This window comes from Anas acuta, chromosome 10 (genome assembly GCF_963932015.1).
Source record: "Anas acuta chromosome 10, bAnaAcu1.1, whole genome shotgun sequence".
NCBI lineage: Eukaryota > Metazoa > Chordata > Aves > Anseriformes > Anatidae > Anas > Anas acuta.
In genome coordinates, this window is record NC_088988.1 from 2,331,956 (window position 1) to 2,359,537 (window position 27,582).

Sequence of the window (27,582 nt, forward strand, 5' to 3'; positions counted from 1 at the left end):
TTGTGGGAATTCAGTGAAAAATGTAATTGTACTCCTCTGCAAGTGAGAAACAATAACAAAAGTAACTGTAAAGCACAGATGAAGGAAACTTCCAGCTCAAAGATGTATTTGAACTCAAATCATGTTTACAGTGTATGCGCTGGTTACGTGTTCAAAGTCGGTGTTTTCCCACAAATTCTACCCGGGCACAGCATCTACATGAAATACCACATAAAAATATGAATTGTTCTTCTTCTCCATCCTCGAGGGATCACTAACCAGCAGCTGCCCAGCATCGTTTTGCAGCACCCGCTGTTTCTTTCGGCTCACCAACACGACAAACTCTCTTTCCACAACTGCTGCTGAGAACGAAAACACTCGTGCAGCCCCCAAAACCCCAACACTTTCATCCCACATTTTACTTTTATTTTTATCCAGTGCATCCCCCCCAAGGCTGAGCCCTGGGGCCACCCACAGCCCCTCTGCTTCCATTTTGTGTGAGGGAGGGGGCCATTTTGTGGGTTCAACTGCCTCTCCTCAGGGGAGGAACACAAAAAAATAACACAAAAAGGGGCTTGGACTCGTGCGGGTGGTTTATAGGTAGTGTGAGGAGCTGGGTTAAAACCTCTGCCCGGCGCAGCGGGGCTCACAGAACCGGGACAAGGCACCACAACCTCGCCGCCCTCCCTCAGCCCCAACCCGGAGCTGCTTGAGGAAAGGCAGCGGGGCCACCAGGAGCCGAGGCGAGCCCAGCTGAGCCAGCCGGGCCTGCAGAGGGCCCCCGCGGCTCGGGCAGGAGGCGGGCCGGGGCCTGGAAGCAGCGGGCCGAGGCCGGCGGCGCTGCCCGCCCCGCGGTGCACCCAGGGCGGCGAGGGCGGCGAGGCGAGCTCGGTGCTCCCCGCGCGGCCTAGCGCCATGGGGAAGAAGGGGAAGCGGGAGAAGAAGGGGAAAGGGGCTGAGAAGACGGCGGCCAAGATGGAGAGGAAGGTGTCCCGCAGAGCCAGGAAGGAGGAGGTGAGGGGCGCTGAAGGGCTCGGGGGGTTTTGTGGGCGCTGCTGCCTTGGAAGGGAGGGCTAAAGTGGAGGGATATGTGGCTGAGGGCACCCCCGGGGAAAGGAGGGTGCGAGAACGAGAAATGGTGATTTAAATTGCCTTCCATCTCCCCCAGCCTTTTTTCTCGGGGCCTTAAAAGCGAAGGAAAATGTTTTAGTGCTCCCTGCGTGAGTGCAGCCTTGTGCACAGCTGCAGGCAGGGAAGGCGCCGGCGCTGTGCCTGTGCTGGCTGCAGGGAGAGCTGCTGCCAGGCTGCAGGGGGGGAAAGAAATCCCCAGATTTTGGAAGTTTGCTGGGATGCAGCTGCTGCCAGGGAGGGGTTGGCTGATGGACGTGGTGAGCACGGGGCTGTCGGAGAGACTTTGGATCAGAAACTCCCCCTAGCTGCCGGCCTGCTTGTGCCCTCAATGCTCGGTGTGTCTGCACTCTGGAGGCAGATTTAAATCTAATTTTTATTTCCTGGAAGGAAATAAAAATACGTGTAGGTTTCACTCTAGCTAAAGTATAAACTGGCTGTAGACAAGAGTTTTTTCCATGCATTTTGGGCAGTTTTCCATTGCAGACAAAGAAGATGACAAGTTGGGTTGTAGCATATATTTGATCATAATTTTGTCAGGGGTTAAATGATAGCCATTTCCTCGCCCATTTCTGTGGTGTTTTTCCTGCAGGTGCATGCAAAATGCACTTTGCATGCCATCCTGTTAGGCCTCTTCTGAGCAACTTGTCAGTGTTTTAGGATACACTAATCTTTAAAGCATATATAGAAGTATTCAGTATCCATTTCTTGTGGTTGAAAGAGAGGAATTTTTGCAGACTTTTATTATCATTATTATTCTGTTTTTTATTTTAATGGGGAAATTTTGGGAGCAAACACTGGTTTTGCATGGTATGCAAGCCGTTCTGTGCATATCAAGGAACTTATTCCTGTGTTTTTATTTTCAGGAGGATCTTGAAGCCCTGATAGCAGAATTCCAGAGTTTAGATGCTAAAAAGACCCAAGTAATTGAGACAGCCTGCCCACCGCCCTCACCCAGGTAAGAGGTTGTGTGGGACTTTGGCCATCAGTTATACAGCTATTGATGAAATTTATTTATGTAAAGTTACTTGCTGAGAGCATGATGTCTGGCTTGGCTGATACCTGGAGTTATAAAATACATGGTATATTGAATCCCTGAGTTAAGAATGTGACCAAACACATTTTTTTTAGTCTTAAAAACCCTTTTTAATCATCCCACCAGTACAGCTAAGGAGGCAAAGCACTAGTAAGTTCAAGGGCTTTGCAAAATAAGAATTAAGAGGAACCTTTGGATTTGGACTAGGAAGCTGAAAGGATTCACAAGGACATGCTGTGAGGGACAAGACACTTGATCTGTAGGCCTGGGGTCTGTGTGGTGCTAGGTTCTGTATGTCTGTTTGATGTGGCTTGTTAAAAACCCCTCTGTGTAATATCTTTTTCCTTCCCATATGGAGGGACAAGTCAGTCTCCACACAGTGAATAGTACTTTGGAGGGATGAGTGGTGAGCAGTGGTGACTGCAGAAGAATGATGCAGATAAGTTGATGTGAGACAGCTCAGTTCTACTTAGTTATGTACCCTCATAAAACTAATTTTTGTTCTCGACACGCCAACATTAAAATTCAAGAGCTCACGTCAGAAGGCATGTTAAATGACAGTGTAACGTGTGCTCCTAAAATAGGAGAAGGTTTCAGACAGTGTCAAATTAATCTTGCTGAAAGTTTTTAAGAAGTTAATTTCTTTGGGGAGTTTTTCACCCTGGGGTGAATATCACAGCCTACTAATTTGGCAGCTGATGGAGAGACTTTTGTGTCTAGAGGGCTGAGGTGCTAATGCTAGCTGAGTTAAAGGCTGCAAGCTTCTGAGTTTTACAAGTCTTAACATCTACTCTTTTGGTCATCCTTCTTTTGTTTGCAGGCTGAATGGCTCCCTGTCTGCTCACCCTGAGAAAGACGAATTGATCCTTTTTGGAGGTGAATATTTCAATGGCCAAAAAGTAATGTATACTTCAATTTTTTTCTTCTTTTTTTTCTGCACTCCCCCTGCCTTTTCCTGTAATTTGCATGGGTCTCATTTGAAGCGAAGATTCAAAGCAGCAGTCATAAAATATGTATTCGTCCCTGAATGGGAGCAAAATAGCCTTTTAATTCTGCTGTGATACTGTCTCATGCCTGAACAGTTGGCAGGAAGGAGACATGCTAGAACCCATTAAGGAGTCAGAGTGATTGTCTCGGCATCAATATTTCAGGGCTTCATAATTTCTCCAGACTTAATAGTAGCCATCTCTGACCCTCATTTTTGATAACTGTTGAAGAATCTCAGCCTTCCACCTTCCAAAGCGAGATAATTCTGCAATTTTGCAGCTGGCAAGGGTTTGCTTGCCTTGGAGGTGTGTACAGCAGCAAATAATTGTAATTGGGAATGCTTTACTGAATTTCTGCAAGTTGCACGTGTTTATTGTGCTCCTGGAGACACATTGGTCTTCTCAGTCCTGAGAAGTGCAGACTAGTTAGAAAACTCAAGCCTCCCAGTGTTATTTGCCCCCTGAGGATCATCCCATGTGATGTGCTAAACTAATTCTGTTTGCTTCACTACCTTAAGCTGTTACTGTCTCTAGAGTTGAGCAGCAGTTTGGATTACTTTAACCTGCACAGCTGTATTAAGCTCCAGCTTCTTAAGCACTGATACCTGAAGCTGTCAGAGTCTTAACCAAGGGTTTGGGAAGGAACAGTCCAGTTTAGTGGAGGAGGTTGTTGCCCTCCTTCCCTGCCTGGTGGAGGCTGGTGAGCTGTTGCTTTTCAAGGCCAGGTTGGATGGGGCTTGGAGCAGCCTAATCTAGTGGAACGTGTCCTGGCCCATGGCAGGGGGCTTGGAAGTAGATGATTGATAAGGTCCCTTCCAACCTAAATCATTCTGTGATACTGCAAATCTGAATGGGAAGCTGGAGCTGTGTACCTTCTCTGCCTAACTCACAGATAACCCTTGGGGTGCCTATGCGTGGACAGACTGATCCTGTCCAACAGAGAGCTGTGGTGATCTGTATTTTTTTTTTCCTCTCTAACAGACCTACCTCTATAATGAACTGTATGTTTACAACATCAGGAAGAACAGCTGGACTAAACTAGAGATCCCCAACCCACCCCCAAGGCGATGTGCTCACCAGGTAAGGTGCACGATGCCAAAGGAGCAGCTGGAATTGTTTTAATGCCATTCTGAAGACTTATTTTTTTTTACCAAAATAAGTCTTTTTTTTTCTTTCTGGCTTCTCTGCATTCCCTTTGTAATGGGCTGCCAGTGGTGTCACTTCTCTTTTGCTGAGGCTCTTTTGAAGATGGGCTGTTGTGCTGCACTAGGTGGGAACCAGCTCAACCATCCAAAATTCCAGGATAGCATTGGATTTTCAAAACGCTGGTCAGGTGTAACTTAGAATTTGACCACAGTGCTATGGGTGGCTGGGTTGCTGTGCGTGATTAGTGTCGACAGGCCTGCCTCTGTGGGCACTACAGATCCCACCACTCCAGCAGTGTGAAAGACCCATCAGTGTCACGTAGCACGTAGCAGTTGGGCTTTGCCAAGTGTCCCAGATGCTCTGTGATGTGTCCTGCCTTTGGCTTGTGATTATTTTTTCCATGGTACATGGGCCATTTTTCTTCAGTGTCTGCGAATTCAGACAAAATTGTCTGAATTTTCTCTGGGATATCATGAAACTCCCCTAGACCTTACCTCTTTGGTGCCTCTGTGATGAGCATCGCTGGCTGGTTGTGATGTGGAAGGATTTGTTTCTGTTTGCTTTATGTAAACACCTGCACACAGAAACTGGATCAGAGACTCGTATTTTTTGTAGGTCTTTGCCCCTCGCCAGCTGTCAGATAGATTATCTTGCCTGTTGCAGCAAGTGGCTGGGTGACTGGTACAGTGACTGGTACATTTCAAAAGCTGCCATACAGGATGCGAACGTTATTTTCCTACCTGTGGCCAAAGCTCTTTAGAGCTTCCTGGTAAGATCCCATACCCTGGCTAGGTTCATATTCCCTCGTTACTCTGTGCCTTAATGAAAGTCTTGCTCTGAGTTTTGTGTGCTTTCTTTAAAAAGAAAGGCTTCGACTTGATATTTGGGCAACCTTGTGGTGCTTAAAATCTTGATTTCAGAGGCCAAACTCCAAAAGAAGGCCAGAAATTCAAATTCTCTTTCCCTGAGGTGAAAAGGAAGGAGGTTGCCTGGTGGGTGTGGAGTTGAGAGGCTGTTGTTTGTGTGTTGGTAGCCAGCAGGTGGCTGTCTAGAAGCTGGATCAGAGCTGAGCGAGCAGGCTGTGCATCAGGGAGCTGCAACTGGATTACAGCAGATATAAAATGAGAAACATACCAGAGGAGTCGTGCTTCAGCAATAAGTTTTCTGTCTGATAATTAATTACAGTCACACAGGAGACAGTTCAGCCTCTTCAGCTGAATGGCTTGTTGTCTTCCCTGTGACTTTATTTTTAACACGTTTTCTGCATTAGCTTAAAGGTAAATAGGAGTATGTCTATGCATGTTTTCAGTCTTATTTGTCATCTCTGGTCTCTGACACACAGTCCTCTGACTTACGCTGGCTTCATTACATCAGCTGAACAGAACAGGAGAATAGCCATGGATGGCTGCTGTCAGTTTGAGCTGTTTGAGGAAAAGGTCTGGCTGTGTAATGAATTCAGAGCCAGCTCTTCACAAGGTCACACGCAAGTATGAGCAGGCTGTTGTCTGCACCTTCACTTAAGTTTTTAATCACTAGATACCCTTGAAAATCAGGCGTGCATCCCCTTTGCTTAGGTGACTTCATGTTCCCACAAACCCTGCTTGCAAACACACCCAATGTTGTGTCAGGTTTAATTGTTGCATGTACGGGCTGGTTTGTGTCAGGGCATGGTCATACGTTTAGTGCTAGAAATCTTTGCTGCTTTCTGGAAAAGACAGGCAGGTAATGAAGCCCTTCTACATAAATTGGGATAACAATATTGATTCGTGAGGGTACGCTGGAAAAAAAAAAAAAGTGTGGAAAAAAGCTTAGATTCCTTTTTGGGATTCCTGCCTTTTGCTGCTTAGTCCCTCCGCAGATAATTCCAGCTAAGTGGAGTCTTGCTTTTCGCTTCCTGCCTCGTAACTGTCAGCTTGTGTGGCAACAGGGTGTTTTGATGCTGCTCTGTGCAAAAATAATGAAACAAATCCTTTTGATACTCTTCTCTCTGCTGCTTGCCTCAGTCAAAGCAGTAACAGTCTCCTTTTGTTCAAATACTGCACACTTCCTTCTGTGTTTATTTTCTTCCTTCAGATAAGAGCAGTAATGCCTTTCAGGTCTTGGAAAGCGTCAGGTTTGGACTTGCACTGCAGCTTGGCTTCTCAACTGTTTTTTGTTTCATAATCTACAAAAAATGGTGCTGTATAAATGGCGGTTATGTACTTCATGGCCTTTTCCAAAAGACTTCTCCCTGCCTTACTGTGCCTGAGTGTTGGGATGTTACATGCATTTAGAGTCAGGAAGTGCCCCTGTTCCTCTGATGGCTTGGGGTTCATCATCCACCAGTACGGCTACTGCACAATGCTTTTCACGTGACTAAAGGATGGGTGAAATGTTGCTGAACCTTAGCTGAGGAGAGATTTCCTTTGCTGAACAGAAAGATTTGAACTATGTTCTTAAACCAAATCCCAGGATACTTCTTAGAGAAGCTTGAAAGTGAGTTCCTTGGCTCACCTTCCTGTGCCATGGGGAAGGTGTGCCACACAATGAGCAGCTTACATTTAAAATTCCCCTTCATTCAGTCCCAGCAAGCTGCTTTTGCCAAGCACGGCAGCAGTAGCTGCTACTACTTGTTTACTCCTTGGTATTTGGCAACTGTGCTTCTGACCTGTCCCTGGTTCCTGCACTCTTGTCTGATTCTGTTCTTCCTTCTTCTCCTGACAGGCAGCGGTGGTGCCCACAGCTGGTGGGCAGCTCTGGGTGTTCGGCGGGGAGTTTGCATCTCCCAATGGGGAGCAGTTCTACCACTACAAGGATCTCTGGGTCCTGCATTTGGCTACCAAGACCTGGGAGCAGATCAAGTAAGTGGTGTGCTCTCGAATCAACAATGTTGACCTCATGAGGAACTGTGTCAGCATGGTCTGAACTTGGTTCCCCCTGTGGTGCTGTGATTTCCCATCTGTCCCTCGAGTACAGAGGTGCCCATGCTGGAAACAGTGGAGAGGACAACCTCCAGAAAGAAGTGCAAATGGGAGATGTGCTCCAAGCCCATTGAGGACAAAAGCCATTTTATTTATTAAGTGACTTTTGGAGCATGGGTGTGTTTGGGTGTTATGTAGCTGAAGAAAGGAGTATCCTGAACAGCACTGTGTCTTCCTAGCCATGGTGAGTGTAGGTATCCAACTTGAAAACATGAGTGATTGCTCCATTTGGGCTCCATCTGGGCCTGTGCTCGTGGCTGGGCTGTACTAGGCCTTAAAGGATCTCACCCAGTTTTACCATTGCTTGAGAAGACAGCTTGTCTTCCCCACAGAGCCAAGTTCACTCCTGATAACTGGATAACTCCTGATAATATGCTGCCTCAAGATTCCTTGGGATAAACAAACCAATAATTCAGACCCATCAGGGTAAGTATGTGCCAGAAGCCCTGGAAACGTTTGACAGGAGTAAAGGCACCTAAATATCTTCTGTGAATCTGGCCCAAAGTCTGATAATGTTTCCTTAACCTTTGGCTTCTAGGTTTTTCTGCTCACTCATATTTACACGTGAGAAGAGTTCTGGTGGGTCAGCTGGTAAACTGAGAGGCAAGAGATGTGGCTTTGTTTCTGACTTAGACTCGGACTTTCTTTTGGGCTTTGGGATTGTCTTGGCTGCAGAATTAGCCAGAACACAGCCTTGGCTGGGCTGAAGCTCCTGTAAAGCTGACTGTTGAGGTGCCACTGGGGAAAGCAGCAGCTTTTAAATGTTTACTCATCTGCTGTTTGACCCTTCAAGCTCCTGAGCGTGAACTCCTTGTTCTTGTTTCTGGTGGAAAGCCCTAAATCTGCCTGGGCTGATCAATTCTTGCCCCGCTTACAAAGTGCAGGTGCCTGTCATCTGTGTCTGTCTCTTCTCGTGCGGTAATCGAGAGGGTGGTTCAGGGCTGAGCTATGCAGAAATGGATACCCTGGCTCTGCCTTGGCACATGCCTGAGGCCACGCAGTGACTCATCGTGCCTGGTGCCTGTCTGCCTTTCACCCCCCTGTAAAATGGGAGCACTGGGATTGCCTGACGAGGGGAATTGGGAGGTTTAATTTTGCTAATGTTAATGTGGCACGGAAGGGGCTCTGGCGTGGAAGGTGTAGGGGAGCCAAAGAGCGAAAAATCCCAAGGAGTCCAAACCATGCAGGGTTGAAAGGATGCTCCACAGCGCAGTATCCTGGCAGCAGCAGCTCTGCGAGAGTCTGGGGATCATCCTTTTGAGTACCTCTGGGAGGCTGAGGGAAAACTGCTCTGCTCCTCAGCGGCTGGTTCCTGTCTGTCAGTGTGATTCTTGGCTCCAGACCTGGCAGCGTTAATCTAATAGCAGCTGTAATTTGTCATGTTACAGGAAGCCGGGTTTACTCCAGTGAGTCCTGCTTGGCTTTGAGAAGTGGGGGTGAGAGAAACTCTCCAGGATGATGGAGGGCTCTGTAAGAGGTGCAAGGCTTAAAAAGAGCTGTCAGCGTGCAGGCTGCTCTGCCTGTTGTTGTGAGGCAGAAGCTGACGGAATGACAGTGACTGTACCCCTCTCAGCTCCCCCAAAATAACTTCTTAACTCAGCCAAATAAAGGGGATGGAGCTCGAATGCATTACAGCCCTACCAGCTTCGTGAACGCAGGCGGGGGAGAGGAAGTGATGATCCCCATCAAGTCCCTGCTGAGAGAAAGGGTTGACATTTCAACCAAACTCTGGGCTGAAAAAAATCCTCACCAGAGAGTGGTGTTAATACCCAGCTGCAGGGAGAGCGAGGGCGGGAGATTGTTTCTTGTGAGCCATCAGAGAATCCAGATGAGGCTTCGTTAGTTCCACCAGCCGTGGCGCAAATTGTTCTCCTGTGCATTCGCAGATGCGTTGCTGTAGAGCTGATTTAGGGTTATCCACTCCTGAAACGAATGCTGCAGTGCCTGACCTGCTTGGGAAGATGAAATCAGGTAGTTACAAGGCTCAGCTCAGCCTGCATCTTATCTCATATGGTACAGTAGCCTCAGGGTGTACTGCAAGAGCCTCTGCTCCCACCCTGGAGCAGGGCATGAAGTTTGCACGTGCTGCAAGTTGCAGGACACCGCCAGCAGTCCCTGGCCCCAGGTGGACTAAACCATGGCAAGAGAACTTGTTCAGAGCTTGTGATGGGTTATTATGGTTAGTGAGGAGGGAAACAGGTTGGTGAGGTGAGCTCCTACCCCTGTGATAAGCAGGAGCAAGTTCTAGGTGCCGTGCTTTTCCAGCCACCCAGAGCTGCCTTCCGTCCCTGGGTGCTGGTGGTCACATCACGTTGGCTGCCGTGACACAGTGGAAGGATGCATTTGGAGACAGTGATGCTTTGTTGTCTCTTAGTAGGTAAATGGGTTGACATTTCTGAAGTGAGCATTGTAAATTCTATGAGTGAAAGTGCCCTGGGGAGGTGATCTTTCCGTCCTCCCTGCCCCGTGCAGGATCAACTCCGTTTGAACTTCCTGGGGCATTTGGGTGGACAGCTGTCTTTCAGCCTTGCCATAATTTTGAAAACACTCATGCCCTGGTTCCAGTGCTCAAATAAAACAAAGTGCATCTCCTCCCCGTCCTCGGGCAGAGCTCCAAGAGCTGCATTAATTAGGCATCTGGTGGAGGAGGCTGTGAGAGGATGTCTTTGTTTTAATGCTAACCTGGCTGAGTGTGAAAATCAAGTTTCTGCTGCCTCTCTGTTTTTCCATACAGCATCATGATGACAGTCAGCTTGGGGAGGGGAAGAAGAAAGGACAGAGATGATTGTTGAGTTGTGTGAAGGATTTCTTGGGGCTTTTGAAACTCTTGATTCTTAACATATACTGCATTTCACTTCCTTCTAGATATTCCATCCCCACACCTTAGATTTCAGACAACCATGTTGTCCTTCCTGGCCCACGGTTTGTGCCAGAGACCATCCTGGTGCCATAAGAAGCTTGACTGTAAGACACTTTTTGAAGAGAAAACCTTGAGTAACTCACCCCTGTTCCATGTCTACACAAAAGCTGCTGGAGAAGTGGATCTCCAGTATCTCCTAGAGTAGAGCCACAGTCCTGTCAGTCAGCTCGACAGTTAAAAACTGCAGGCAGCTATATTCACTTACATTTTGTGTGCATGAAGATGGCCCAAATGCAGCAAATCCCAGCCTGTTAGAAGACGTGCCAGTAACTGACTTACTGGGACCACCTTATCATGTGTGTGATCCATGAGGCTGTGTCAACACATGAGTGTGTTACTCTGCCTTAGAGCTAAGCAATATTTTAACCTAATTGCCTCATTCCTTCCTAGAGAGAACATTTCTGTTAGCTCCGTGTGGCCCAGTGCACTCCCTCGAAGAGAGACGGGGAGTGTCACACGTTGGGGTTGTACTTGGGAACTGGCAGATCCCTCCTCTGTGTAGTTCTTTGTCTTGCTTATGAACCTGGATAGCTCCCTTGCCTTTAATTCTGGAATGCTGATGATACTTCACAGTTTGGTGAGATGTGGTGCTATAAATATTTCAGGGTAGCATTTCACAAGCGTATGTTTAACGCTGTTTACAGAGAGAAGTGGAGCAGTCGCTGCAGTGCAGGATGCCTTTCAGCACAGGTTTGTTTATGACTGATGACTGTTCTTGCTCGTGTGCTCTTTGTCACCAGGAAGATCGGATCCTGCAGCACAAGGTAGAAAGGTGCTTTGGTGCATAAAGAAGAGAGGGGTAATTTGGTGCAGACTTCCTCTGGCAGACCAGAATTGAGCTTGTGAGCTTATTCTTTGGTAGATGAAGATCCAAATGTATGACTGTTGATTGACTTTGCAAAGGATTTGGTTTGGGGGTTCCGTGCCTTATGGCAATTGTGTTTTCACTTGTGTACCTCCTAAAAAAGTATACAAACATATGGGTGTAATGTCTGCATGCCAATGAACAGAATAGTTGTCGTTTGCATTTACAACCATAAAATATGGAACACTGATGTCCTGGGTTTCAGCTGCTTTGTGTACTAAAGAATAAAAGTGCCTTGTACTGAAATGCCCATTTACTGGGATGTTCTGTGCATCATCATCATTTTATTTTATTTTTCCCAATGGAAAGGTATGGGGATTCTTCTGAACTTCCTTTGGATGGAGGAATGAATGAAAAGGTGGCTCACTCACGCAGCCTGTAGACACTGTGACATGCAAGTCATTAATTCTTGAATCTGGGGGCTGAATTCAGGTCTGTAACATTACTATCAGCCCCAGAGTAACTCCACAAGCAAAAGCAAATTCCTTATGGAGCAGTTTTGATCAGACTTCTGCTTACATGTGTAGAGCCAGTCCTTATCCAGACTTATCTTTTGATCTATTTTTAAAAAAAGTCTGGAGAATTTACAGCTCCCTCCCACATGTCTGCTTTCTGGTGTCAACCCCAAGAAGTAGACTATTAATCATAAAGTCAGCGAAGCCATTTCCAGAATGTTTGTTTTGGGCCATGAGCAGTGACACAGGTAAAAAGAGACAGTCTGCGTTCGGGAATCAAGGCTTCAAGCTAGCAGCAGGTGCCTTCTGGAGTGGCAGCGTGGCTGTTTGCTTGGCTGTGTCATGCGTTTTTACAGCGCTGTGTTTGGGGAAGAAGGACCTGTATGAACTGGTCTATGTAAAAATACTTCCTAAGAGCAGTTGTTGCTAGTGTAGAGGGCACCTCCTTAAATCAAAGTGTATAAACAGGCCTTTATAGCTGATTCCTGTACCGTGTGTAATGCTGAAGCCAAGGAAGCTGAGATGGCAAATTAGAGCGCAGGATGAGGCCTTCTGAAATTGTTTCAGCATCTGCTCTTGTAGCTTGTATTGCTTGCCTAAGGAAAGTGGAGAAGTGCCTTATAATTGAGAGCAATTGATGCTGGTGCCAGTGAGACTTCTCTGAATTCGGATCAGGCCCCAGCCTGGATGTTTTTGTTTGTGACTTAGAGTTAATTGTATGCTTGTGGGAACTTGTTTATTAAAACACATGCATCAGTGAATAAACGTTTTACCATTCAGAATTGATTTTTGACTTGCAGGAAATGTGTTTGAGAAGCAAGGCAGAAGATGTTCTCTGAGAACAAGGTTTTATTGTTAATGTAGATTTCTGATTCCTTCTTTCATTTTAAAAAAAAAAAAAGCAGATTTTAAAAGGTGCCATCCTCTGGAATAATAACATGGAAGCTTTGTTATAGAAGAGAAAATTATTTCAGATCTTGATGAAATTAATACAAGAGGTGATGTTCTGCAGGGTGGTACTTAAAAATCCAGTAACTGCCTAGAAAACCCTACTCTCTGTTAGAATAAAGAGTCCAAGCAATCAATATTAATTCAGGCGTACCCGAATGCTGCTGTTCTGCTTGGAGCTCTTCATTAGGGCCGGTGTGAGATTGTCATTTCTGATGGTGAATAAGGGCTCTCATTTTCTCTCTCCACAGAAACCTATCACTGCTCTTTACAGCTACCCGCTGCCAGTTAAAAGCAGAGCAGTAGGGTTGGAGGTTTAGGTTTTGTTGTTTTTGGTGCAGAGCAGGCTTCTAGGCCCTGCTCCTGCAACCATTTAACACGTGTTGATGCTGCCTATTGAGAAATCTTTTTGGGTTAGGTGGTGCTAACTGCGTGTGCTTTGGGAGGCTCCTCAGCGAGACTGAAAATGGGATAGATTAATCCCTGGGGCAGAGAACACACAAAGCAAAAACCCTTTTTTCTCTGTGTTTGGCCTGAAGTTTCCTTTGTTCTGAGAGATCTTGAAGGCTTCTTTGTTCTCTGTCTCCTGTGAAGCTCTGCCTGTGGATGAACATGAAGGAAGGTGCATCTTCATTGCCTCTCAGGAATGCCTTTGCCAGCTGCCTGGCTTTGCCAGAAGCTTTTGGATGTGACAGATGGGGTGATGTTGCTTGTTCCTGGAAATGGAAGTGGCATATTTAACTGAAAGGTCATGCAGCCTTGAATAGAGCAGAGCAGCGATGCTCCTGTAATAAGGAAGATAATAGCGATAACTTGTTTGGCTGCAGTGCCTTTGTTCTTGAGGAAATTGAAGTGATTTACACTCTACTCCCTGGCTTGATGGTATATCCTCGCTGCAGGTAGGTGAGTGAAGATGCTGTGGATAGGTCATTTCCTATGACACTGGAGGAGAGTGGATGTCAGAGCCAGTTTCTGGCTCTTACCTGGTACTTAGAGAAAACATCTCTGTCTGGAGTGCTGTTCTTGCAGTTGTGGGAGTTAACTGCTAATCATTAAACTCTCCTGAAAAATTACCTCCTGAGTCATAGCAGAAAAGACTTCAAATCTTGGGTACTGTTAGAGACTAGATGGCTTATCCCTAGGAATAAAGCTGTTACTGCAGAATGCCCGTGTGGCAAATACCAAGTGTTAGAGGCAGAGCACACGTACTGTTCTGGAAAAAAGCATGCATCTGTGTTAAGGCAGCAAAGTTCCCCCATGGTTGGACGGGCCCACTAAGAGGAAAGGGAACTCTGCTGATGAGTGGAATTTCTTTGTCTTTCAGGGCATCAGGAGGTCCCTCTGGAAGAAGTGGGCATCGAATGGTTGCTTGCAAAAGACAGCTGATCCTCTTTGGAGGTTTCCATGAGAGTGCAAGGTGGGTTACTGCAGGATGATTGGTAGTTTTGAGTCCTCTGCAACAAAAACAACATAATTTCACAAGCAACGGGAAGCTGGGCTTTAATACAAGGATTTTCCTTAGCAATAGTTATCAAACTGTATTTTTACGTTAGAAAGAGAAGTGATCTTGTTTTTAAAACCTTCAAGTGTTTGAGAAACCACTGTGTCACTTAGATAATCACTGAAGTAGCTCCTCATCCTCGTAACTAAAGCTGAGTACATCCCTTCTGGCCTCTGCCTCCCATCAAAGAGCCTTCTCTTCCTAGAAGCATCTTCCCCAGTAAGCTCTAGCATACCGTGTGAGGTCACAGCTACTCTGTCATGGGGACCGGGAAGAGAGCTGAGCTACATATTTTCTCAGAGATGCTAAGCTGCATAAGTGCAGTCCCTGGGAGCACAGCACAAGTTGTAAAGCCTACCCTAGATTTGGCTAAGTGCTTGGCAGTTTAACTGGTGCAGGGCATTTTCCACTAGCAGTATGTGAGTTGGCTAGTTGAAAGAGAGCGTGTGTGTGTGTGTGTGTGTGTGTATACATATTTACTGTTTCCCTCACCCCCTAGACAGACATAGCATTAATCTGTTTTGATCTTTTTGTGTTCTGGTTTAAGTCACCTTGGTTTGCGTTTCCTGGAAAGAGTTGATGAAAGCTCTGTTGTAGTAAGGAATAACATAGGTAAAAAAAGAACCCAGAGAGGTCTTGCTTAAAGGAGCTTTGTTAAACGCATATTGTTGCACTGAAATAGTAACCTTCAACTGAACAAATCTTCTGTGTATTGCCATGGCTACAGCAGGAGAAAAAGCCATAAATGCAAAGAGTTGAATAAGGTGTTGCACCTCTTCAGAGGTTCCTGGTGCTGTTCCTGAAGTGATGTTTTATCCTGTCCTAAATGATGGCTGTTGCAAAACCTCACGGTGTGCCAATTTGCCCTCTGCAGAGATTACATCTATTATAATGATGTATATGCCTTCAACTTGGACTCCTTCACCTGGAGCAAGCTGTCTCCATCGGGGATTGCGCCTGCTCCGAGATCGGGATGTCAAATGGCTGCCACTCCTGAGGGCAGCGTCATCATCTACGGAGGCTACTCCAAACAGGTAGGAGGGACTTCGTGGTAAGGCAGTGCAGCGCTTCCCAAATGCCAAACAGAACAGTTGGTGGAAAAGCTAAAGGGCTAAAATGAAAACTGAAATGTGACAAATTCAAACTGCCTAATTAGGGCCAAAGCGATGGTCTTGACCTGTGGTGGTTGCAGGGTTCTGTGCTTTGACTGCCGGGAGAGAGCAGTGGGCTTAGCGCGTGGGAGAGTGGAGTTCAAATCTCTTCTGCTCCTTCCCTCTGCTCTGTTCCACGAGTGTTGTCTGCAGTGCAAGGTTTGGTGATCACATTGTGTAACTTGCCGCTGCTCTGGCTGATGATATTTCCTCAGCCAGCTGCCAGATGTCCAAAAACCACCGGTAACGAGTGCGAGTTAGCCTGTGGGTGTGCCAGCTCGGAGTGATTGTGCAATTGTGCCCTTGCAGTGTTCATACACGGTGTTGTTCAGGCTGCTCAGAGCCAGTGCTGCTACCAAAAGTGGCCTCTTGTCTTCTAATTGTCCCTTTGTTCATGCAGTTGTCCTGACCGAGGAGCTGACCTTGATTAAAACTAACATAGTTTTCCTTCTAATCTAATCCAACATGAGGAGGTGATGTTATGGAGGTAGGAATAAGCAACTGGAAGAAACAGCATTTTTTGACAATGGTAGTGGTTATTGCCGACTTAAGGCATTCTTGGGCAGTACTCGTCTGTGTGGCAGCAGTGCAGGAGCCTTGTATTTTCTTGGATCAGGGAAAGAGTTAAGGCAGCAGCACTAGTTAGCAAACTCAATAAGCCAAAGAAGACTTTTGATGAGCACCAGGCTTCCTCCGCTCTGCTTCTTGCTTTGTTAATCACGGTAATTTATACCGGGTAGGCCTTTAGACCATATGTCCTCATTGACCAAGTATCCCTGTCTCCATGCTGGGATGGAGGAAGTAAATATTTCATTGAGCAAAAGGCTCCTGCGAAAGCTTTTAATGTTACGAATGCAGACTGAAGACCCGGATCCTGCTGCTGCTGTCTCCGTGGCAAGGCATCGCTTCCAGCAGTGCATCGCTGGGGGAGGAGGACGCGTTGTTCTTCTGATGTGAATAAATGAACAAAGAAGAAAAGCAGGGGAAGAGGAGAGTAGTCTGTCTGTATATTTAGAAGCATTTGTGCCTCCTCACGGCCTGCGCTTAGGGCTCTAACTCCTCAGAGGCGCATTTGATTAAATAGCAGTAACAATACGAAGGCATTTTCTACCCAAAAGGGCTTTGTCTGCTTCCTGTCTCTGACTTGTTCCCTCACTCTCGAGGCTGGGGGAAGCTTGCATGCTCTGCCAGGTGTGGATCTCTTACTGCTACTGGCAGTAGTTGGGTTTCAGGTGCATACCGAGCCCTGTGGAAACACAAAAGTTGACGCATGTTTGCAGTTCTGCTCTGCTTTACGAGGGTGGGCTCTGTTGTACAGCTCTGGGTAGTTCTGAGCTTATAAAAATGAAGTAGAAGGGATAGGGGAGTGCAGAGCTGCCCTCAGCCTTTTGCTGTGACAAATAAGCACTCAGCCTTTATGCAGGGCACTGCGCGAGGATAAGAGCTGGATGCAGTTCCTCTCCAGCTTGGAGAACAGCTTTTGGATGATAACAAGCACTCGTTATGCATCTCCTTCCTTTGTAATGTAGCGAGCTGAGTCTGCTGCTCTCTGTCATGCCATTCCTAACAAAGACTTTGCTTGTGTCTTCTGCAGCACAGGTGAATTTTGGGGCAGGAACGGTGCAGCCAAGCTACAGACAGACCAGAAAACTGGACAGAATTTTCTCTGTAGCTTTCTTGAGATGCAAAGGCACCAAACTGCAGTGGGCAAAACAAAAAGAGACGTAAGCCCAGGAGATTCGTAGTTATGGGTGGAATTGTAGGTATCTGTGTACCAGGCTGGCTGTCAGGGCCCTATAAAGCCCGAGAACCACTGTTGGCTTGCAGCCCAGAGTGTTTCCCTGGTCAAGTCATCAATCTGCCCATCTTCAGTCAGGGCAGCAGGCGCTGTGAGCTAGGAAGGGAAAAGCAGAGAGGTTTGGTCCGTGCCTTCCTTTGCTGGAATTGTTCAAAGAACTGACCACGGAGGGTTGATTTTCAGTAGTGCCTTTTGGCATTACCATGTTGCTAAATTCCCGTGATGTGACCTGAATCAGCCCTGGCTGGGGAAATGGAAGCAGAAAAGATCAAACGGTGTGTGTGAGGCACTCTGGTACTCGTGGACAGAGGCAGGACAAGAGCCCTGGTACCCAGACATGTTTGCCTGTGCCGGCCACTCGATTTTGCTGTCCTTGAATGTTCAAACAGTGAATATCCAGGGCGCAAGTGGGGAAAAAGGAAATGCGAGCTGGGCAACCCTGAGTGCTGCTGAGGTGAGATGTTGGTGCGCAAATTGAATGAGAGCACGCCTGAGACTTTCAGAACACGATCCTTAGCACAACGGTGTCCTTGTGTTCATGTTTATCACTTCTAGACTGAATATTAAAGACAACTCCTGTGGTCACTTACAGAAGGATTGCTGAAGGTGGTGGCAGCCCTGCCCAAACGTACCCCAGAAGCCCCTGAGATGCTCAGCCTCTCTCGTCTGCTGATCTTAAAGATGTCCTCGCCTGTTTCCCTTGCTGGGAACGGGGCTTGCTGCAGCAAGCTGCATTTTTGGCTGAATAAAGCAGCGAGACCTCTCTATTGCTAGGCAACGTGAGCACACTGTGCCTGACTGGCACGGCGAATGCAGCCGGGAGGTGGTGGAGGCTAACGCTGCTCTACCTTGCAGGTGGAAGCAGCCTACGAGCCACGGGGGGGCTGGCACTGCGTGTGTGCAGGGCTTTTGGATGCCAAAGTAGGCTAGTGTGTGGTTTTTTCTTCTTTTCGTGGTGAGCTCTGCAAAGCTGAAGTGGATTCTGCTGGGAGATTGCTCGTGGCAGGGCTGGAGACTGAACGGCAAGGTCTTGTGGGAAGCGTTCCCTCCGCAGTTCTGCCTGCTAAGGGCTTCTTTTAATTGGATGTATTTTGCCACTGTTGATCTCTTTTTATTAGCCATGTTTAGCAGGTTATACACGGGGAATCCCGAGTCCCAGTCTGCTCGCGAACATCTCTCTGTGCTTCAGTTTCCCTGCTCTTTGAAGGGGGATAGGCATGGCTCTTGCTGTTACGGGAGGTAGAGGTTTTCAGCTAAAGCCTATAAAGCTCTTTTAACTTGCTAATTTACCTGTATGTGCAAACAAGTGGGTGTCCTGGTTGCGAGGGGATTGATCTCTCCAGTAGCAGCGTACTGCTTGCTGCTGGAGCGTCTGCTTTGGAGCCAGTGTGAGCTGGGGAGAACAGGCATCGCTTTGACAACAAATAACTAACTCCCACTCCACCTCATTGGGGTTTTCTCAGCCCAAGAAGCTTTGTCATGTTGCATACGCAGTGTGTTTACTACAGGGAGCCGTGTGGTTTTCGGGAGAAAAATGATGCAGTTTTCCTGCGCAGCCTGTAGGATAGTGAAGCCAACAGCTCTCTCAATAGATGTTGTTTCCCCTTCTTCCGTGCAGACAGTGCTCATCTTGCTGGGCTTGACAGCTGTGCATCTGCACCCCTCAGCCTGTGTGGCCCCTACACATAAGAACGTGATCTGTGCTTCGTATTTGAGGACAAACAGCAGCCTACTTGGGACTGGAAGAGGAAAAAAAGGCCATTTCCATGCCTGTTAGCAGGCATGCACTTTGCAGTCGCTGGGCTGTGCTTCAGTGCTGCAAGCTGTGAGCCCCCCTGCCCATCTCTCCCCTCTCCTCTCCTCCTTCCACCCATCTCTCACACCTCTTTGCTCAGGTGAGGTTTGGAAAGGTGTTTAAGCGAGGGTCAGACGAAAAAGGCTGCTGTAGCTCAGCTGTCCACAGCCTGCAGCTCGCTGGTGACTTCTGCCGCTCGAGACCTGCGTGATGGAGACAGCAAAGCTGTGACATTGTCAGAGCCTGGTGTCTGCTCCGTGCAGTGACTCACAGCCCTTGGAACTTGAGAGCTACTACTGTAGATGCCACAATTCGTGCACTGCCAGTCCGTGAAATTGGTGTACGTAGAGCACTGTTCCTGGAAGGTGTTTTAATGCCTTCTTGCCCTGGCAGCCGACTCTCAAGGTTTTGTTCAAAGTGGGTGGCTCTGAGCCCCTCCGGCTGTGTCCCCAGCTCCTCTAGGGATGCATCAGGACTACTGACCAATGCAAAACCTTGCCTTGCTTGTTTTCCATGCGCTAAAAAAGTGGCAGCAGCAGCAGGAGTTGTCACTGCGTGTGCCCTTCCTCAGAAAACAGGCCTGTCACTGATGCTTCATCCTGCAGGCTTCCTGTCCCTGGTGTGCCTGGTGTTCTGTGGCTGCGGGATGGGAGGCAGAACAGAGCAGTTGTTGACTTCATTGATGTGACTGCACAGAAGAGGATCTCTCCAGCACAGATACCCTGTCGTGGAGGCTGAGTCTTTCAGTGTGCTGATGGGATGCTTATGTGCGTGTAGAGAGCAAGAAGACCCAACAAATTTCCCCTGACAGACCCTGGTGCTTGACTTGAAGTGAAGCTTCCCTTTTGCTGCGCTGTGAGTAGCGTTCTGTTTCTCACAGCGCTTCGTTATCAGCCTTCCCCAGGGCTTTTCAACATCACCCGAGTTACAGCACTGCTGTGCAGTGCCTCAAACACACTTTGTTCCCCTTCTCTCTGCCTTTCTAAGAACTGAATGCAATTCCGAAGAGCCGTCTTCAGGGTGTGCTTTCTGGAGCAGGGGGCTGTGTAATAACAGCACAATGTAGCCTGCAGTAACAAAACCTACCAAGTGCAGGGCGCTGGGTTGGGTACAGCAAGAACAAGATGACACCGTGGCATGCACCCAAATCTCTGCTCCTTCTGGAGCACTGGTCTCAACCCTCCCAGCTTCTGCCAGGATCCACTGCCTGCATCCAGCCCAGCAATGCCATGGCCCCCAGGAGGAAGGGAATGACAAGGAGGCAGGAGCTGTGCATGAAGGATGGGTGGGTAATGGCATTATGAAAAGACCTCCTAGGGTGGCATTGCACAGCGCTGCTTTCAAATGGTGCATGTTGCTCTGAGCACTGGAGTGCAGGGGCTTCCAGTGAGAGGAGAAAGGAAAACTGCATTTTAAATGATGCCTTTAATTACTTCACCTGGGGCTTGATCCTGCTCTGGCTGGTGTTGCCTGTAGTAGGGCTGGAAGTGGGGCTTCTTTTTCTTTTTTCTGCCTCAAATACTGTTGACAGCAGCAGTCGTGCTGTGGGGCAGAGCTATCTCCTCTGCCTTTGTTGGAGTGGGATGGATACGGGGCTGTGCTGGCCACAGATCTGTTCTTAAACTTCAGCGTGCAAATGATGCAGCACAAACACTCGGAGCTTCTTGCTCAGCATCCCAGGGGGCCTACAAGCCCTGCTGCAAGTTGTGTGTGGCACTTTGGAGCAGGAATCTGCTCTCCCTTACAGCTAGAGGAGCAGAGGCACAGATGTTAAATTACTCCCTCGAGAGCACCTGATGCTGGCTGGGGCAGAATAAAAGACAGAATCTTAGGTTTCCTTGGTGCTGCCCATCCTTCCTTTCTTCTGCAAAATCATCCCCTGTGATAATTATGTTCCTGGGTGCCCAAATTCCTGCCCTCACATCGCATCCTGCAGACTTTGAGCCCACAGACCCCAGGATGTGTCGCAGCCTGGTGAGTGCAGAGCGGAGGGAGGCTCCGGTTGGCACAGGCAGAAGTTGCCTGTGGTTTGTTACACGTCTCCCACTGCTCGCTTGTAGGATGGGACTGAGTGAGGCGTGCTTGAAGTCATGAGACAGCAGCCTCCGTTTGTCCCTTCTGCCTGCCTTCCTTCCCTCCTGAGGCATTTACTGCTGCTCATCACAGAAAGTAGCCCTGGTTTGAATGCTGAAGCTGTGAGCTCCGGAGGCACAGCGTGACTACCTGTGTGGCTTCTCGTTGACCCTATCACAATGTGTGCTTTGTCAGTGTGGGGATATATAGGAACACCTAAATTCAGGCTGTGTTTGGGCTTTTCTGTGGGGTGTTGAGCTCAGAAAGGCAAGTCCTGATTTGGGTGACTTTCCAGGCCTTGAAGAGTTGGGCCTTCTGCGGTTTTGGGTGTTGAAATTGTTTTGCTGAACGTCCCTGTCTTTCCCTTCTCTGCAGAGAATTAAGAAAGATGTTGACAAAGGCACCCTGCATACAGATATGTTCCTGCTGAAGGCTGAAGGTTCAGGCAAGGAGGAAGGTAAGCTGCTGCTCCAGCTAGGAGGGCTGTGCTGGAAGTGATGCTGCAGGACTGTGAATGCAAATTCTCTCTCTTCGGTCGAATAAGAGGCCAAAAGCCCCAAACCCAGGACAAAATTTCCCTTCTAATTAAGAGCACTATGCCCCCCGTGTTTGCTTTGGGGCTAAACACAGCAGATTAGTTGATTTAAGTATTTCTTTTTTCCCAGGAGTAGTTAAGTGCATTTATATACCGTGACTCTAGCTTAAAAAAGAAGAGCTAGAGTGGAAGAAACGGGAGTTACCGAGAGTTTAGAGAAGTTACATCCTCCTTTTTTGTGTGTGTGCTGCAGAAGGAGGGTGGGCCATCACACATACAGGCTGCCATTCCCCACCACTGTGCTCTGCAGAGGGAAATGGGAGATCCCCTCATTCCTCTGCAGACTGCAGGCCACGCAATTCTTCTGTTCCCTCTCCCAGCCCGTTTTACAGCCTGAAAAGATGAGACTGTGTTGTCTCTGCTGAGCAAAGCTTGCTGGCTGACCGAAGGCTGTAGGGAGTCACGGTTCTCATCTCCAGGTGCCTTGGTTCCAGAGCTGATGTAAATGGGAGCACTGGCACTGTGCAACAGCTCAGGGATTGGAGCTGCTTGAGAAACTTCTGTGAGGAACTGGCAGAGTTAGCGGAGGGAGGTTGGGGTGTACTTTTGCTTGGAGAATCACTTCTAGCTCGCAGCATCGTCTGTGTTGACATTTCCCAATTGGCCCCAGAATAGTCTGAGATGGACTGGAGGGTCTCCAGGCTCCTTGCGTAACGATGTGAGAAGCTCTGGCCTGCACAGGCAGCTTCAGGAAAAACTACAAGGAAAGATATTTTAGGGACTTTTTTTGGTTTGCGTGTGGGAGGGAATTAAAACAACATTTTGAAATTCTTGTTCTCTGGGACATTTTGAACACTGCTCTTCTGTTTCTCGGCGGATAATCTGTGGAATTCCAGAACTTTTCCCACTGGAAATTCCTGCTTTTGAGAAGCTCTTCTTAGTAGCTATGGGCCATCTATAAACTCTTAAGAAAGAAGATCAGGATATGATTTTGTGAGATTACTGAGTACAGGGATACTTGTACCACCAAGGATAGTGCTTGGTTGGTTGGTGGTTTTCTCCCATCTATCTGTGACTGTCCTCAGAAATAGGAATTCCATCACTTCCCTTAGGAGAGGGAGTATTCTGTGCTAGGCTAAAGGAGTAGAACAATCTTCTTTGGGCTGATTTTCTAAAATGTTAAAGCTGTGGCTGATTTCTTTAAACCCAACCATCTTGAAGTGGGACTCGAGGAGGCAGGTTGGTCACATATATTGTCTGGATTCCAGACCCTGCTTGCATTATGTCCTATTTATAGTTTAGCTTTTTGAAATTGTGGTTCCTTCAGAAATGCAGTGCCTAGCCAGTGCATATGCTTCTGCCAGCCTGCATTTTAGGGATTTACTCTAAATCCATGGTAGAAAGGATTGGAGCAAAAGCAAAGGGCTTGGAGCACAAGCCTTCTCCTGAGTACTTTTTTCTTTTTTAAACTTTGGGTCTCCTTACAATGAACCGTGCTTGTTCTTGGGGGGTAGTGATGCAAGTTGGCAGGTAAGGTACTGTAGTAGAAGGGGCCTGTGGAAAAAAATGGTGCGATGTGATCCCCATGGGGTACCTTTCCTTGGTATCCAAGGCTCTAATCAATCCTGGTTTGAAGTCCACCTTCCTGCAAAGGTGTACACGCCTTTCAATAGCCCCTTTATTCCAGAAGCACACTGTAAAGATAGCTCTCTGAGCTTGCTTTTATTGGGAACATAACTACTTCCTAAGAGTAGGAGAAAAGTGAGGATTAGTTGGGTGATTGAAGTGGAAATGCAAGTGGTGTTCTGATTAACGTTATTGTTGAGCATGCACAGTGCGGTTCTGAGTGTCTGAAATGGATCAGGGAGATGCTTGCAAAGATTGCTGGAGAACTGAAGGGTCTCAAAAGATGTGAAAATGGTCGTGTTTCTCCATTTACTGATGCTCATGTTTGTTTTTATCTGTTACCAGAGAAGTGGGCATGGAGTCGGCTCAACCCATCTGGAGTGAAACCCACTCCCAGGTCTGGCTTCTCCGTGGCAGTGGGTCCCAACAACCGCTCCCTCCTGTTTGGAGGTGTGCACGATGAGGAAGAGGAGGAGAGCATTGAAGGGGACTTCTTCAATGATATTTATTTCTATGACATTGGGAAAAACCGCTGGTTTCCTGGACAGCTAAAGGTCTTGTTTTAAAAATAATACGAATGTCTTCAGTTCTTTCTCCTTCATCATTTGTAGCATCTTTTTTGGCCCCATGCAACTTCCTCGCAGTCCTTCCCCACCACATAGCCCCTTGGGTTTTGCATGCCCTGCTTTCACCCTTCTGGGGACAGAGGGAACCTGTGAGCCTTGATGCTTGTGCCGTGAGTGAGAGTGGTTCAGGAGGCAGCCCTGTTCCTCTGAGAGTCAGGCTGCATGTGCCCTCTTGTTGTGTAATGCAAAATGAAGCAAAGCAGCATGAAAACATAGTTCCAGTGTTTTACTAGAGGCTGGCTCCCAGTCACGTGTGTAAGTCTGACGTGAGCTAGTTTGGTAAAAGCTATTCTGAAAAGATCTTGTGCTGCACTGAGATAATGGCCTCCCCCTTTTCTCCATTGTTGATGAGCTGCCGAAAGGGATGGAATATTAACCCTTGGCTCATAGGTACTTCAGAAATGCGGCCCTCAGATCTTCAGCTTTGTGTCAACCACTCTCAAGGGGGAAGCAAGGTGCAAACAACCTGGTTGAACTTCTTTCTATCCACCCCCACTGTTTCTGGCTTTGTCCTCAAAAAGGAGAAGTCAATCACATAATAACAGGCAAACAACCACTCAGATGTTTGCTTCTGCTTTCCTAGCTGACTGTTTTCTAGCCTTTTCGTAGGGTACTTTGAAGACCTGGAGTGCTTCCTGATAATGCACTGTAATTTAGCACCCAGCAATTGTTTCGATTTCACAAAATGGTGGGTTATTTTCTCTTGCTCCTGTCATAGAACAGTGGACTGTGTGTGTGCACGTGCACGTGTGTGCCCAGCTGCAAGAGAGCGAGCAGAAATGCTGTTTTCCCTCTCTCTAGCCATGCTGCTGTTGATAGAAGCAGCAGCTCCATGCCATGGGTTCTCCAGGGGTTTCACTGGTGTTTGTTTTATGGCTGGTAGAAGTTCATGCTGAGTGGAAGGTTGTAGCTCTCACCTGAGACTTACAGTTCTAGTGAAAAATAATTGAATTCATCCCCCTCCCTCCCAACAGCATCCACAGTGTTGTATTAACTGCTGTATGAGCTGTTAGCTGCACACAGTTCACGTGCAGTCTCCCTCTGCTCCTTGTTCCTATTAACAGGGACCCAAGTCAGAGAAGAGGAAGCGAAGACGCGGCAGACAAGCTGAGGCAGAGGGAGCTGGAGATGAAGAAGTGGAGAAGCAAGCCCTGCAAGGCCCAGTGGAGATAGTCAAAGAAGTGGTGGCAGAAGATGGGACTGTCATGACGATCAAGCAGGTGATCTCTGGGCCTGCAGGAGAGAAGGAGAGGTCTGAATCGGAGGAGGAGGAGGAGGAAGATGGAGCCTTGAGCCCCCAAGTAGAGCCGTGCCCACGTTCGAATGCCATGCTGGCGGTGAAGCATGGGGTTCTCTATGTGTACGGGGGAATGTTTGAGGTGGGCGATCGCCAGTTCACCCTCAGTGACCTCTACAGCATCGACCTGCACAAGATGGAAGAATGGAAAGTGCTAGTGGAGATGGATCCAAGTAAGCTCTGGTGGTGGGATGTCTGTATGCCTTTGGTGTAGCAAAGCCCAGGGTGTGGTTTCCAGCAGTGCTGTATTTTAGAAAAAAAAGGACCAGTGGAGTTTCCTCAAGGGATGGTGATGAGCTATGAACAGTGGTTCTTTCTAGATAAAAAATAGCTTGGAATTACAGGATATGCAGTGTCTTATAATTAGTACCACTGCAGAAACCTGTCTTGTCCAGAGATTTGCAATGACTTCAGAGAGAGAGCTCTGGTCTGTCTGCTTTGAAAACCAGGGCATGTAAACAGAACATCTTTGTTCACTGGGGGCAAGTTCTAACCTTCTCCTTGCCCTGGATGCTCACAGTCCACATGTGTGTAGCAGGCAAAGGGCAGAAAGGAAGGAATCGCGTAATTGTGGACCTGTAAAGTGCTTGGGAGGAGACTTGACTCTTGTCAGCATTGGCAGTAACCAGCTTGTCTTCTGCAGCTGTCCTGTGCTGTTTAATTCTTCCTGACTCTATTAGGTCTCTTCCTGCCGTCCCCTGCTGCCTGTCAGATCCAGGCCCTGTACAGTGTGCGGGTCTGCAAGGGAAATGAATACAGCAGGACTCTTAAGGAGCATGTCTGACCTTGCCCTGGCTCCCTCCGTGACATTTCTGGGTGTAGGAAGCAGGTTGTTATTTATTTCTTTTTTCTTTCTAAACAAAGAAGCACAAGAATGGCTGGAGGAGTCAGAGTCGGATGAAGAGGAGGATGATACGGAAGGTGCAGAAGGTGGGGAAGAGGAAGAAGAGAGCTCTGAAGAAGAGAGTGAAGATGAGGAAGGTAATGATTAAGATGAATGTTTACATATGCTGTTAACATAAAGTGTGTTTTGGTACAATACTTGCTGGCATCCAGGTTAGGTTTTCAGCGAAGTTTTCATAGTACATGGTTCTCAAAGGGGATAGGATAAATTTCTTTGGCTACTGAGAGGTTTTTAGGTTATTACATTTAAACACGTAAACTGAAGCGTAGCCTCGGATGGGTTGGCACATGGGAGAGCAGATTGACTTCATTAGCCGTTTGTGACCTCTCTTTCTCTCTTCCACCCATTGTGTACCAGGAGAGGAGCAGCACCCATCTGTTCAGCCTGATGAGAAGCATGCAGACTATCTGTCCAGGACGGAGCAGTATTGGATTAAGCTAGCCCGGAGCAACATGGGCCCAGATGCCAAGGAGAAGAAGGTGGTGAAAGTGGCACACGCCATGGCAAAGACATTCTATGAAGATTCAGTCTAGACGATGTTGAGGCTGTTCTGTGAGTGCAGAAACGTGCTGGGAGCAGTGGGTAGCCCCGCTGAAATCAGCCTGATGTGGCAGGCAGGCAGTGTATCCAGAAGGCTCCCTGGAACTCCTCAGGGCTTTGTCTCAATATGCCTGGTTGGTTAATGGTCAATGTGCTGTTATGCCCCTGGAACTTACGGGAGGATCTTGAGGAACAGGATTGCTGTCCAAGCACTTGTTCTTCTGAGACTGGAGTATATAATACTGTCATCATTTGTTCAAAAGTTGTTTGGAGTCTGCGAAGACAAACTGCACATTACAATGGTTCTCTAGTCCCAAATTCCCACCTCTTACTGGGGCCAGAACTTGTCCCCAAGGATGTTTATAATAAACTTCTTTGGTTTGTTACATCAACTTGGTTTTCTCAGTCCCATCCATTTTTTTTTCTCCTTTCTGCCAGCTTGTGGAAGAGGGATTGCTGCCCCCTCTGTGAAATATGCAGGTAGTGGTAATAAGATGCACCAGCAGCCCTGAGCTGTGGCTGCACCGTCTGGAGAAACCTGGGAATCCTTCCATAGGTTATCTGTATGAGAGCCACTGTAAATCCTGATGGAAATTAAAGAAGTGTCTTGCTTTCTAGCATTAGCTGTAACAGGTTTTTCTTTTGCTTGTGGAATCCCCCACTTCAGTTTCTCACATTAGCCAAGAAGCAGTTGTCCTACACGTAAACCCTTTATGACCAGTGAAACGTCCTGCCTTGAGACCTGATGGCATTTTGAGGCCAGGAGGAAGTGGGCTCACACTCAACGGATTTTTTCATCCCTTCTTCCTTGACTCAGCCCTTCTCAAAGCATCTCTTTCTTTGCAGCAGAGCTGTGCCATTCGCCCATAGAGACAACAGATGGGATACGAGCGTGTCTGTTGCAGCAGGCAAGTGATGACTTCAGTTGACACCAAAAGGCACTGGCTGTCCTTGTGCAGAGAAATCCAGGGTGCCATGGGTATTCTTTTAGCAGGGGCATCACCAGGGAGCCAGCTCTCAGGAGAGCAGTACTAGGTCCTACATGGCTAATTAGAATGTAATAAAGACTAAGTAGAGCAGGCTGCCATGTGATTTAATTGTCAAGGTAAAAACATGTTTGATAGGGAGGAGCCTTGCATAAAAAAATAATGAGAGAGGTGCAAACAACTCATTTATAACTTAAGAAAGAATCTGTAGTGCTCACTTGGCTGACAGCATCTTTGTGTGTGTGACATCCATGGGTTTCTGTGCAAAGTTTCAGGGAATCTGCCACTGAGTTGCATTTGACTTTTTTCCTTTCCTCTCTTGTTTGA

At 47.5% G+C, this 27,582-nt stretch overlaps 1 protein-coding gene across 1 annotated transcript; it reads left to right on the forward strand.

Annotated features, from left to right (window-relative positions):
- The first annotated feature begins 763 nt into the window (after positions 1-763).
- KLHDC4 (kelch domain containing 4) lies at positions 764-26,661 on the forward strand. Its single transcript, XM_068693280.1, has 12 exons — positions 764-993; positions 1,974-2,065; positions 2,964-3,042; positions 4,111-4,209; positions 6,979-7,115; positions 13,748-13,840; positions 14,799-14,958; positions 21,117-21,198; positions 23,248-23,456; positions 24,593-24,998; positions 25,690-25,806; positions 26,087-26,661. Exons 1-12 carry the CDS (start codon positions 895-897, stop codon positions 26,260-26,262), a joined length of 1,749 nt encoding a protein of 582 aa, XP_068549381.1. The 5' UTR covers positions 764-894; the 3' UTR covers positions 26,263-26,661.
- The last annotated feature ends 921 nt before the right edge of the window (positions 26,662-27,582 follow it).